General features: G+C 48.0%; 2 protein-coding genes across 3 annotated transcripts in view; both read right to left on the minus strand.

Annotated features, from left to right (window-relative positions):
- The window catches only part of LOC137538134 (CD59 glycoprotein-like), a 472510-nt gene that overhangs the window by 202260 nt on the left and 256440 nt on the right, over positions 1-13810 (minus strand). The gene's annotated exons all lie outside the window — the stretch shown is intronic.
- Positions 1-13810, minus strand: part of FBXO3 (F-box protein 3) — a gene marked incomplete at its 5' end in the record, with an annotated part of 49761 nt that overhangs the window by 9488 nt on the left and 26463 nt on the right. Inside the window, 8 exon segments of the mRNA XM_068261685.1 lie at positions 777-842; positions 987-1011; positions 1013-1037; positions 5195-5317; positions 7458-7542; positions 9615-9660; positions 10283-10487; positions 13192-13306. Of these exon segments, the coding sequence (XP_068117786.1) occupies positions 777-842; positions 987-1011; positions 1013-1037; positions 5195-5317; positions 7458-7542; positions 9615-9660; positions 10283-10487; positions 13192-13306 (690 nt within the window).

Raw genomic sequence — 13810 nt, forward strand, 5'->3', positions numbered from 1 at the left:
CTGGGGCCCCTGGACTTCCTCCACATGCCCCCTTAGCATTGGTTAGTCTTCCAGTAACAGCCTTACCTACTACTCCCGGGCCCTGGACTTCCTCCACGTGCCCCTTAGCATTGGTTATCTTCCAGTAGCGGCCTTACCTACTACTCCTGGGCCTTGGACCTCCTCCACGTGCCCCTTAGCATTGGTTATCTTCCAGTAGCGGCCTTACCTACTACTCCCGGGCCCTGGACTTCCTCCACATGCCCCTTAGCATTGGTTATCTTCCAGTAACAGCCTTACCTACTACTCCTGGGCCTTGGACCTCCTCCACATGCCCCTTAGCATTGGTTATCTTCCAGTAACAGCCTTACCTACTACTCCGGGCCCTGGACTTCCTCCACATGCCCCTTAGCATTGGTTATCTTCCAGTAACAGCCTTACCTACTACTCCCGGGCCCTGGACTTCCTCCACATGCCCCTTAGCATTGGTTATCTTCCAGTAGCGGCCTTACCTAATACTCCTGGGCCTTGGACCTCCTCCACATGCCCCTTAGCATTGGTTATCTTCCAGTAACAGCCTTACCTACTACTCCCGGGCCCTGGACTTCCTCCACGTGCCCCTTAGCATTGGTTATCTTCCAGTAGCGGCCTTACCTAATACTCCTGGGCCCTGGACCTCCTCCACGTGCCCCTTAGCATTGGTTATCTTCCAGTAACAGCCTTACCCTACTACTCCCGGGCCCTGGACTTCCTCCACATGCCCCTTAGCATTGGTTATCTTCCAGTAGCGGCCTTACCTACTACTCCCGGGCCCTGGACTTCCTCCACATGCCCCTTAGCATTGGTTATCTTCCAGTAGCGGCCTTACCTACTACTCCCGGGCCCTGGACTTCCTCCACGTGCCCCTTAAGCATTGGTTATCTTCCAGTAACAGCCTTACCTACTACTCCCGGGCCCTGGACCTCCTCCACGTGCCCCTTAGCATTGGTTATCTTCCCAGTAGCGGCTATCCAACTGGCAAGCCTTCTCGGGGTAAAGCATTTTTAGCCATGTGCATCCTGGTGCCAAGAGAAATAAAGACTTATTAACAGGATCACAGATTTATCTGATCACAGTGGCATTAAAAGTGGAGTTGAACTCTTGCACAGGACACAAGGAAAACATAACAGAAATGCACCCTGTATGTATTTAAAGAGTTTAGTATGTGTAATTCCCCCTTATTTGTCGTCTAATCACAAGTTGTAATTTGATTCCCCCCCCCCCCCCCCCCCCCCCCGCGTAACATGAATGCCTATGGCAGATAAGCCCATTTGAAAGCACAGGCTGCAAACAATATGTCTGCTTCCATGAATCAGGTAGTAGAAACTGTGCAGATTTATTTTAGGATTGTATCAGCCATAACAAAGAAATGTTTTTTTTGTTTAACCACTTCCCTACCCCGGGACGAGTAACTACATCCCCTGCAAAATGCCACAACTCTGTGCAAGGACGTAGCTACTACGTCCCTCCCCAACGCGCGTTCCCGCTCGACCCATCCCCCCCGGGCTCGTTACTGCCGATCGTTAGCAGCTAGATCAATAAATGGGAACACAGTTCCCATTCACTGATCTAAGTCCCCGTGTGAATGACCGCCGCGCGTCTATGAAATGGCTCTGCCATTCACTAAGACCGTCCATGCATCACTTCTTTGATGCGTACTAATACTATGCATGAGAAAGTGAGCAGCGAGGAAATCTTCTGGCCAAAAAGTAAAATTACATCTACATTTTTTTTTTTCAAATAAAAGGACATATTTTGACCATATGTTTACATTTAAAATTAACCCCTGACCTCCCACACTCCCCATTAGCTACCAAAATCTTTTTTTTTTTTTGGAAAAAAAAAAAAAAAGTTACAAAAAAAGATACATAAAAAGTACCTTAGGGACTGAACTTTTTTTTTTTATATGTATGTAGAGGGTATATTACTGTTACTTTATAAAATTATGGGATTGTAATTAGGCATGGACGCATAACTGAAAAAACGCACCTTTATTTCCAAATAAAATATTGGCGCCATACACTGTACTAGGGAAAAATGTTCAACGTTGTAATAACCGGGACAAATGGGCAAATAAGCATGTATTATTTTAAAGCTGTAATGGCCGAAAAATGAGAAATAATCATTTTTTTCTTATTATTCCCGTTACAACGCAGTTAAAATAATTCTTAGCAAAAAATACCCCCCAGAGAAAGCCTAATTGGTGGCGAAAAAAACAAGGTATAGATTGTTTCATTGTGATAAGTAGTGATAAAGTTACAGAGCGAATGAATAGAAGGAATGTTGACAGGTGAAAATTGCTCTGGTTTTTTAAGGGGAAAAACCTCTCCAGGTGAAGTGGTTAGGTTATTATGCTGTTGTGTATCTTTTAGAGCAGAGAGGAGTTCAGGTCCACTTTAAAAAAAAACTGCAATGGAAAAAAAAAAAAAAAAAAGGTTGGCCACTGCATAGGAATTAACCTGATCGCCGCCGGCCCGCGCCCGATCGCCGCTATCCGTTGCGGCGCGCGGAACCCCCCCCCCCCCCCCCCAGACCCCCGTGCGCTGCCTGGCCAATCAGTGCCAGGCAGCGCCGAGGGGGGGGGGGGGCGGGGGGGGAAATCGGGACTCCCAACGTCGCTGACGTCATCCCGCCCCGTCGCCACGGCGACGGGGGAAGCCCTCCAGGAAATCCCGTTCTTTGAACGGGATTTCCTGATCGAAGCGGGCGGGGGGATGCCGCTGAGCAGCGGCTATCATGATTTAAAAAAAAAAACAAAAAACTGCTGCGCTGCCCCTGGCGGAATTTTTCATACCGCCAGGGGGGTTAATGGTTATAGTAGATCACAGACGATCGGCTACAACTAGTGGTCATTGGGGCGCAGGGTTTCCACGGTTCAGTTTTGGCACTTAGAGGTGAGTTTAGGGCTAGGCATTAGGGTGATCAGGGAGGGGGGGGTGGTTTAAGCTCTTAGATGGTAGATTAGGGTTAGACACTTAGGTAGCCATACACTGGTCGATGTGCCATTAGATCGACCAGCTGACAGATCCCTATCTGATCGAATCTGATCAGAGAGGGATCGTATGGCTGCCTTTACTGCAAACAGATTGTGAATCGATTTCAGCCTGAAAACGATCACAATCTGTGGAGCTGCCGCCTGTCGTCCCCCCCCCCCCCCCCCCCCGTATACATTACCTGACGCTGGTTCCCGGGCATCTTCTCCGCATCTTCTTCACGCTGCACCCGCTCCATCCCGGCGCTTCCTGTGTCACTCCGTGACCAGGAAGTTCAAATAGAGCGCCTTCTATTTGAACTTCCTGGTCACTGCAGTGACAGGAAGCGCCGGGATGGAGCGGGTGCAGCGCGGAGAAGATGCGGAGAAGACGCCCGGGAGCCAGCGTCAGGTAATGTATACCTGATCGGATCGGCCGCCGCTAGCGACGCGCTCCCTACCCGCGGGCGATCGAGGGTAATTTCCCGCACGGTGCGATCGACGGACCGATCCGATTTCGGGAGGAAATCGGATCGGCGGGTGCGTTTAGCGCGAACGATTGGCAGCAGATTCGATCCCAGGAACGAATATGCTGTCGAAACGGGCCCGCGAATCGGGCCAGTGTATGGCCACCTTTACAGGGGGGCTAGGGTTGATATTCAGGTGGGGGTTTTGTTTAGGCAAGGCTTCAAGTGAGGATGGGTACCGGGGTGGTAGCGAATGGTAAAATATTGGTTAACTAAATTGCTGGTATTTTACTACTAGCAGCAAGACCCAACGCCCAACTTAAGCAGCGCCGCTACAATATGTGCTGGATAACCCCTCCCCCTCCAGCACGCACCCACATGGGCACCCCAAGGTCACTTCCTGTCACTATTGAAGCTCAAAATCATATAAATATGGTACTGAAAGACTTGGTGCCCCCGGTTTTCCTTGATTGGATTACTAAGCTATTCTGGTCAGTGATGAGCACATCGTTTGTCTGTCTACCTGCCTCGCTCAATAAGACAGCAACCTGAGGTGGTGCCCGCTTGGGTACCCATATCTTGTGACCAGTCAGTGCGCAGTCTCTGGGCACCATCTTTCTTGCAGGGCTGGTTCTAGCAGCAATGAAGCCCCATGGGCAGAATTAACCTGCCCCCCCCCCCCCCCCCCCCCCCCCCCGACCAAAATGCAGCATTAGGGGCCATTTTTTGCAGCCAAATTCAAACCCCCAAACCAGCTGCTGACTCCCCTCTCCTCCTGATCACCCCTCACCTGTGGTCTCTGGGGTCCCTGCAGACTCTTTGGCAAGGTATCATACCTGTCCAAGCGGTCACGCTTCTCTGCCAGTTTGCGGTTCCATGCGCTTCCCAGCTTCGTCCTTGCAGGAACGTCTCTCCTCTATGACCCCAGCGCAGGTTATTAGGTAATAGCATGCCACGGGTCACAGAGCAGATGCAGCCAGCGGTGGATGAAGACAGGAGTGCACTGAGCCACAGACTAACAGAGGATTCCCGCTAGGAGAGGAGTGAGGTCCCCTACAGGCTCTGGGGCCCTGGGGAAATTTCCCCCTTGCTTCCTGTGGCCCTGCTTCCTTATTAAAGAAAATACTTAAGAAAAAAAATCCTCTGGGCGATACTTACCTCGGGTGGGGGAAGCCTCTGGATCCTATTGAGGCTTCCCCCGTCCTCCTCGATCCCACGGCAGCGGGAGAAAATTCCTCCGGGAGCGGCGGCGATGTAAATATTTACCTTTTGGCTCCAGAGCAGGTGCAGTATCCGCTCTTCCCACAGAGATAGGCGGAAATAGCCGATCTCCGTCGGGCCCGCTCTACTGCGCAGGCGCAAGTCTCCTGAAAGGTCTCCTGCGCCTGCGCTGTAGAGCGGACCCGACGGAGATCGGCTATTTTTGCCTATCTCCATCAGAAGAGCCGCAACAGCGCCCCCGCTGGTGCCCGAAAAGGTAAATAATGCACAGGCTGTGGGATTTGTCGCCTGTGCGTTCCGGGGGCTGCAGCGAGACCGCCGTGGGACACAGGAGGACGGGGGAAGCCTCAGTAGGGTCCAGAGGCTTCCCCCACCCAAGGTGAGTACCCCCCAGGAGAACTTTTTTTTTCAGTACGGGTTTTCCTTAAACACACTAATCTAGACTAGGCCAACGCGAGCTGGCAATGGCGACCACAGGCAACGAAAAGACGTGTTCTATAGTGTCAGCAATGCTCACTTGATTCTGTAGGTGAAGAAGAAGTGTGGCGGATTGATGGAGCTCAGCTCAGGAAGGAAGGAGGTGGAGACTGACACAGTGATGTCATCAGTAGTGGCCACACAGTTCTTGTCATGTTCATACCTAGTGGGAGAAACTTGACATTACAGAGTGTGAATACAGTAGAGCCTGGTACAATTCTGATTGGCCAATCACTAAATGATTTTACCACCTCCATGTAGTATGAGAGTTTACCTACAAATTCAACTCAGTTTTCAAAATCTGTTGGACCATAAACTACATGGAGGTGGTAAAAATGGCCAGTGATTGGCCAGTCAATTGGATGGGTGTACCAACCTTAACTCATGTCAAAAATAATTTAATTAAAAAAAAGTGGAATTGAAGTCTTGATATACAGTAAGTAGCTATGACAGCATAGTTTATTTCTTACACAAATAAGAGTAATGTTTACCTTTAAAAATTACATTTTACCAATTAACTACCTGCGTACCAGCGGTCTCTGGCCCCTTAAGTACCCAAACCGGGCTTACCGACATCTTGCCACACAGAATCGCCGCTGTTGCCGCTCACCCATCGCCAAAGCTCTGCTGTCGCTATGACAGCAGACCTCTGAGCCGGTCAGGAGCGGATTTTATTGGCTTCTGTATCCTATGAGATTGGCTCACATTGATCACAGGGTCAGGAGCCAATAAAATCCGCTCCTGACCGGCTCACGGAGATCTGATGTCATACCGACAGCAGAGTGAGTGAGCTTTGACAACATGAAACCATCGCGATTGGTGGGGAAGCTGAAATCTACGCCCTGGCAGGGATAACACGTCTCAAACAGGGCGTAGATTTCCACTAGCATCATCTGGAAAAGGTTAAGGAAATTTTTTTTTGACATTATGAACTTTGGCTCCTCCCCCTTTCATTTCTCGTGTAGCCGAGGAAGTCAACTCCACTTGTGCGCACTAGCAAGCGCGACAGAGCCTTTGTACTAATACTGAGACAATGCCACTCTTGAAATGCTACTGCTTTGCCTTTAACTGGCATCTGGCTGAGTTTTTTTTGTTCGCTTTAGGGGAGGGAAGACAGAGTGGCAGAGAATATGGCATCATCCATGGCTGCGTCTACCATGAAAATGCAAGGAAATTAACCCTTCCCAATACTATTTTCTTCTACAGGACAAATGTAAACCAAAAGGAAATTTGGCTGCCGCTACATGGCGCGGTTGACCCCCCCCCTTTTTTTTAAAGCGGTATTGTCACCATAAAAATTAGATTTCAACAGCAACTGGTCTGAGTGTATTAAGTGATAAAGATGCTTATCCTGCATTCGAAACTTGCAAAACTTATTCTGCTGTTATGGTTTGTAGTTATCACATACTTCAGGAGCACTGGCCCTAGTGCCAAACAGTTGCATGCTGGGAGTGCTTTTTATCTATAATATATTCCTCCTCTTCCATTTATTTCCCTGCCTAGCTGCTTATCAGAAACACCCTCTGATTACTTATGTTTACAAGTAAGGCTGAGGTGACTCAGCAATTGGATGTGTAAAAAAAAACAAAAACAAAAAATAACAGTGCAGTTGTTAGTATACACCTCAGTGGGAGTGTCTGAAGACTCTGGGAGGAGGGCAGCTAATGAATACACAATGAGCAAGAGAAGGGAGGGGGGGGGGGGGGGAAACAAGAGTCAGGGAGGATATTATGTCAGCATTAGCTTGGCAAGATGGCCACTGCCTAGAATAGGATTTTCTGCTTTTCCTTTATAAAATTCACAGGAATCATTACGTGGATAGCACAATACATCTGTTATGTAAGTAGAAGTAGTATTTATCTACTTATATATGTGTTTTTTATTTCTAGATTAGCTTGGGTGTCGCTTGTTCTTTTAAGTAAATGGCAAAAACTCTTTTCTTCCATACTATGCAGATCATGTCCCCTTGCCCTGTGTACAAGCCTGGGATACAAAAAGTTCATCTGCTAAGCTTTTATACTGCCCTCTGATGTATTTATACACGTTAATTATAACTCCTCCTAAAGCCCACACCTACGGGACAATGTTGGAATGTCAAAATCAGTGAGTAACTGGATCGTTTTTATTTCAGGCCGGTGTGTACAGTCACTGCATGATGCTCACTAAAGACCCGTCATGTCGGATCTTTTCCAACGCCCACCGCCTGAGCACCGCATGGCACTACTGTTCTCACCGCTCCCCCGCCTGCTGGAAACATTTCACATACCTGTCGTCCCTCTGCACCCCCCACCTGTCCACATTACCTGAAGACCTGGTCCCTGATGATGGGGAAGTCCTGGGACACCACACTCTTCACATAACTGGTGAACCACTGTAAGAAAGAGGTGCCTGGAGGGAAGAGAGGACAGACGGCATCAGATGGTCTCATCACTCATACAAAAAGCGTATTGTTTTAAGTATATTGAGGTCTGAGCAGCATGATAGGAGGCGGGCACCTTCAGTCAACAGACCAATCACAGTTAACGAGGGAAACTGCATTTGCATTGATTATACAGACGTAGTCACGCTCCTTCAGCCCCTGACGAGTCCGGAAAGGACGAAACATGTAGGTTGGAGCTATCTATGTCTGACGCCTTACCCGGCACACAACTATAAAATGTTTGGATGGAGAAAGAGAGGAATTGGATACTACAACACTACACTTGGCGGGACGCCGTGGGGGTAAGGTCGGGTAACCTGGTGGTGCCTGTCTGTCAAACGAGCTGCAAGAGGGTGATGTACAATCAGATGTGCTTTTGTGTAAGCGAGATTGGTGCGAGGCACTGGATTTTTGCACTATGCTATGGAGATATCTATCTGCTATTGTTTTTGAGGTTATGGCTGAGAATATTAGGATACAGAATTGCTCTGTGTGGCGTCTCTTTTTATTATTTCATTTGAGATCTAGGTAGAGCCAGGATATTATCAAACGTCCCTCTCCATCGTGGTGTGAAATCGTCTGTGTTGCCAGTTATGCAGGATTTATAGCGGGATTGTCGCCATAAAAACCTAATTTCAACAGGAACTGGTCTGAGTGTAATAAGTGATAAAGATGCTAATCCAGCATTCAAAACTTTTTCTGCTGTTCTGATTTGGAGTTATCACATACTTAAGGAGCACTGGCCCTTTAATAGTCAGTAACAAACAGTTGCATGCTGGGGGCTCTTTTTATCTATTATATAGTCCTCCTCTTCCCATTATTTCCCTGCCTAGCTAAAACACGATCCCCTACTCACTTGTGTTTACAAGCAAGGCTGAGGTGACTCAGCGAATGGAGGAGAAAAGAAAAAAAGTAAAGGGCAGAAATGACATCAGGATTTAGTCTAAACTGTGGGCGAAAGACATGCCCCCCCCAGGAACAGAATTCTCTTCAGTTACTATATACAATTCACTGAAATCAAAACGTGGACAGTACAATACATGTGTTATGTAGTATTTATCTACTTATGTTTTTTTCCCTAGCATAGAACGGCTAATCCTACAAATAAAGGTATGCTGCTTTAAATTGGATGATCTCCTGTGAGGCTTCTCCAGTGGATTATGCTAGTGCACCCCATACACTACACTGGAGGATGCAGGCAGAACAGGAGACATTGTACAGAGGAGTCAATAATGCCTACTTTCAGCAGTCTGCCCCCTAGCCCAGTGATCTGCAAACTTGTCTCTCCAGCTGTTAACGAACTACATGTCCCACAATGCATTGCAGGAGTCTGTAAGCCACAGTCATGATTCATAAAGGCAAATGCATTGTGGGACTTGTAGTTCCTTAACCTCCCTGGCGGTAAGCCCGTGCTGAGCACAGGCTATGCCGCCGGGAGGCACCGCTCAGGCCCCGCTCGGCCGATTTGCATAATTTTTTTTTGCTGCACGCAGCTAGCACTTTGCTAGCTGCGTGCAGTGCCCGATCGCCGCCGCTACCCGCCGATCCGCCGCTATACGCGTCGCCGCAGCCGCCCCCCCCCCCCCCAGACCCTGTGCGCTGCCTGGCCAATCAGTGCCAGGCAGCGCCGTGGGGTGGATCGGAGTCCCCTTTGACGTCACGACGGCGATGACGTCGGTGACGTCATCCCGCCCCGTCGCCATGGTGACGGGGGAAGCCCTCCAGGAGATCCCGTTCTTTGAACGGGATCTCCTGATCTCCGATCGCCGCCGGCGATCGGAGGGGCTGGGGGGATGCCGCTGAGCAGCGGCTATCATGTAGCGCTACATGAAAAAAAAAAATTAAAAAAAAACGTATTTGCTGCCCCCTGGCGGATTTTGCCAAACCGCCAGGAGGGTTAACAGCTGGAGAGCCAAGTTTGCAGATCACTGCCCTAGAGGATGGAGGTTCATCACAATGAGAACCACTTTGTCAGCAGTGAGGGTGATTATATTGCTTGTGGCGCCCCCTGCCAGTTAATGCTGGTAATTCCATCTCTTACCAGTGATGAACATGTCCAGGGCGGCCGGGTGATGCGCCGTCTGGTCCTAAAACAAAGACGGCAAAGATGATTATTTAGGAAACACGGATTCTGAGCCATGTGAAACAAGCTCTCATCGCAAATAGTACATTAGGCCCGGGGGGGTCGGGGGGCGCTAACTAGCAGAGGTAACACACAGACAAGTGAGGGGGAGTTAAATGAAAAAGAGAAGGCAGGCCCATGAACATGTGGGGGGTGGAGCCAGAAGCAGACATCCAGCACATGGGCAGTCAAGGAAGACGGCGGGAGCCGGTACATGGAATGGAAGGGAAGGGGGGGTTAGAAGCATGGGGCAGACATGTAAAGAAGGGGGTGGAGGCCAGAAGCAAGGGGTAGGTCCATGACCAAGTAAGGAAGGGGGTGGGGCCATGAAAGGGGATAGGCACACAAAAGGGGTGGGGCCAGAAGCAGAGGGCAGGCACATGGACAGGTAAGGAAGGGGTGAGGGCCAGTAGCAGGCACACGGACAAGTGTAGGGAGCAGGTGTACAATGGACTCTCCTGACCCTGGATACAACAGTTTTCTGATAAGCAGGGCTGTGGAGTTGGAATCGAGGTTTCATAAACCAAGGAGTTGGAGTATTTTTGTACTGACTCCACAGCCCTGCCGATGAGTTTATCGTTCCTTACCGGGCACTGATAGAAGATCTCATTGCGGCTCCTCCTCTCTGTGTCTGCCAGCGCCAGGTACTGGCTGAGCCCAGTGTGGGTACAGAAGGTGATTGGCAGGCACTGGTTGAGCCCTGTTCTGCGCTGAAAGCCGCCCGCCGCTGTGTCTACATCCAGCAAGGCCTCCGACCGGTAATGGTTGGACAAAGCCATGCTTCCCATCAGCCTACAGGGGTAACAAGGAACAGGGGGTGACAATGACAACCTGACCAGCAGGGATCGGCAATGAGATGCAAAATATTCTGAGCTGATGCAAGTCTCATGCAAATTTCCTCAGCATGGAAATGGAACAACAAAATGCAGCAGAACTTGGAAAACATGTGATTATTCCTATTAAATATGAGACATCCCATTTATAGTGAACCCGAAGTGAGAGGGGTATGGAGGCTGCCATATTTATTTCCTTTTAAACATTACCAGTTGCCTGGGAGTCCTGATTATCGATTTGGCTGAAGAAGTGACACCAGAAACAAGCATGCAGCTAATTTTGCCAGAACAGTGTCAGAAACACCTAATCTCCCGCTTGCTTGTTCAGGGGCTATGGCTAAAAGTATTACAGGCAGAGGATCAGCAGGACTGCCAGGCAACTGGTATTACTTAAAAGGAAATAAATATGACAGCCTTCATATCCATCTCACTTTGGGTTCAATTTAAAGGATACACGACGTGAGAGGTATATGGAGGCTGTCATATTTATTTTCTTTTAAAAAATACCAGTTGCCTGGCAGTCCTCATGAACATTTGTCTCTAATACTTTTAGCCATAGGCCCTGAACAAGCATATGAAGATCAGGTACTCTAACTCAGCTGACTCAGGTTTTACTGGATAAGCTATATGCATGTTCTAGAATTTTGTCTCAGACACTAATTATGCCAGAAGATCAACAGGACTGCCAGGCAACTGGCATTATTTACAAGGAAATAAATATGGCAGCCTCCATATCTCACTCACTTCGGGTTCCCTTTAAAGTGACTCTGTGTCAAACTGATTATGCAGCTAGACTTCGTCCCGCCTCTTCCTCTCTCATTGAGCTTACCGTATTGGTCAGCTGTCATCTTCACTAGTCATGTGATATTAGTGGCAGGATACGTGGGCACCAGTCTAAAGGCAGTGGGAGCAAAGAGTGGGGCTCAAGTTTTTTTTTTTTGTGCTCATAACGCAAACCTGTACTGAAAATAAACTTGGGATAATTAACAGAATTTTTTTTTTCAGTTTGAGGGTTTCATTTTTAACACTGCTTTCTAAACAGCAGCCATGTCAGTCTGATGTAAAATCTGCTTCATTCAGCTGGAAAACAAGCAGAAGTAATGACTCATTTGAACCTTTTAACACTAACACTTTATCAGCAATGTTTCCACACTCAGATGAAAGTTTTGCCTTCTGTTTACTTTTCAGGAAATCCAGGTCAATTGGACAAGCAGTGTAACGTTCATTTGCATAAGATAAAGAACTTGTTTTTTGTTTTTTTTGTTTTTTTTTTTACACTTGCTGTACAGAAAGACAGAATGGGACTTTAGGTAATATTTTGGGTCGGACTGGTACTATATTATTATTATTATTATTATTATTATGTGCCTGTTTGTCTCTTGCCACTTTGCTTTAAAATACCGGTATGCGACGCTCGTTGCTTACAGTAAGAAATGAAAAGGAAAGAGCTTCCCACAATAATATAACCAAGATCGTGATCTACAAAAAGTCACTTGGACCAATTCATAGTACAAATGTAATCTTTATTGAGGGAACAAAATGATAAAAACAAACTCAAAACAAAACATGGCCATCATGCCTCCCCATCGTTGGTATTGGTAAGTAGAAAATGAGACATAATTAATATATAAGGGTAAATTGTCTTAAAATATAACAATATCAAGTCCCTAGATAGTCAGTAAAATTATAACTCATGGACTGACTAAGCTCAGTGTGATCTGACACATTGCCCAAGTAAAATATTGCCCTGGTGTATTAATAAACCCGGTGATGTGTGGCAAGAATGGGCAAGGTAATAGTCAGAAATAGGTGCTCAAGTTCAGAACAGTTAATTAGGTCATACTGTCTGTGTATAGTTTGTACCACTGAAATTGTGGCACACATTAAAGACAGCCATACACTGGTCGATTGCCACCAGATCGACCAGCAGATAGATCCCTCTGTGACCTATTGGCTGCCTACACTGCAAACAGATTTTGAATCGATTTCACTATGAAATCGATTCACAATCTGTGGAGCTGTCGCCGCCCCAACCCCCCCCCCCCCCCCCCGCATACATTACCTGATCCGGCAGGCGCGAGTCCCTCGGTCTCTGCTGTCTTCTTCTCCGCTTTGGGCTCCAGCTTCACTTTACTTCCTGTAGGGGAAGTTTAAACAGTAGAGAGCGCTTTACTGTTTAAACTTCCCCCGACAGGAAGTAAGTGAAGCCAGCCGGAGCCCAGTGCGGAGAAGGGACTGCGGGGACACGCGCCGGTGGAGCAGGTAATGTATTGCCGATGGCGTTGGTCGTCGGACATTGGAACGCCGCTATCGACGTACTCCTGACCCGCCGGCGATCGAGCAAAATTTCTGCACGGACTGATCGGCGGGATTGATCATTTTCGGACGGAAATCAGCGATCGGTCAGCATTTGCGGATCGATTTCGCAGCAGATTCGATCACAGTGATCGAATCTGCTGTTTATCGGCGGGAAATCGAGTAAGTGTATGGGCACCTTAACAGGCAGTGTATATGACCTAATGGGACAACAATGCATTCGAAATATAAGGCACAAAGCTCAAAGATATCCACTAATATCTCACATATATCTTCTGTTCATATATCTCACATCTCACATATCTCCACAGTGGGTTCACCTATTTTATATAGGCTTCATCACTCACCCCGGCACCTCAAGCGTCTGTCCGTTGTGGATCCGCAGGGAGCAGCGGTAATCGTCCGGCAGCTTGCAGCCTATCCTCTCTTCTACGGCGTCGAGCTCCGCCTCCTGGGCGCCATCTGCAGAGGCAGAAGCACCACATTTCAAGACAATACACGGGACGCTTACCATAGGCCAGTCTCACACTAAGGCGAAAAACTGTAAAATTCATAATTCCATAACATGTATGTCTGTCTCAGAGTAGATGCACTATAAATTCTATACTTCCCATGTATCGGTCAGTAGGTACTATATACTGCCGACTCTGAGCCTCACACCGACTAGTTCACCTCCTCATGGGGGATTCTCAAGATCTATTTTCAAAGGCTCTCCTTGATAGCAGCACAGTCCAGCTGCAAGAATAGTGCGGACACATTTGCGTTCCACTACTTCTCGGGTCCTCTGCACAGAAGCAGCGCTGGTATACCGATCCCGGAGGGAGCACCATCAGGAGCATCAGTAACAGAATAAAATTTCAGAGCCGGACCGCAATGTGGTGAATGATTCCTTAATGGTAGGTTCAACGCAACCCTAAAGAGCCTTAAACATCTATAGATTGTTCCCCCAACAATATAAATCCAGCC

The sequence above is a fragment of the Hyperolius riggenbachi genome, chromosome 11, assembly GCF_040937935.1.
Source record: "Hyperolius riggenbachi isolate aHypRig1 chromosome 11, aHypRig1.pri, whole genome shotgun sequence".
Lineage (NCBI taxonomy): Eukaryota > Metazoa > Chordata > Amphibia > Anura > Hyperoliidae > Hyperolius > Hyperolius riggenbachi.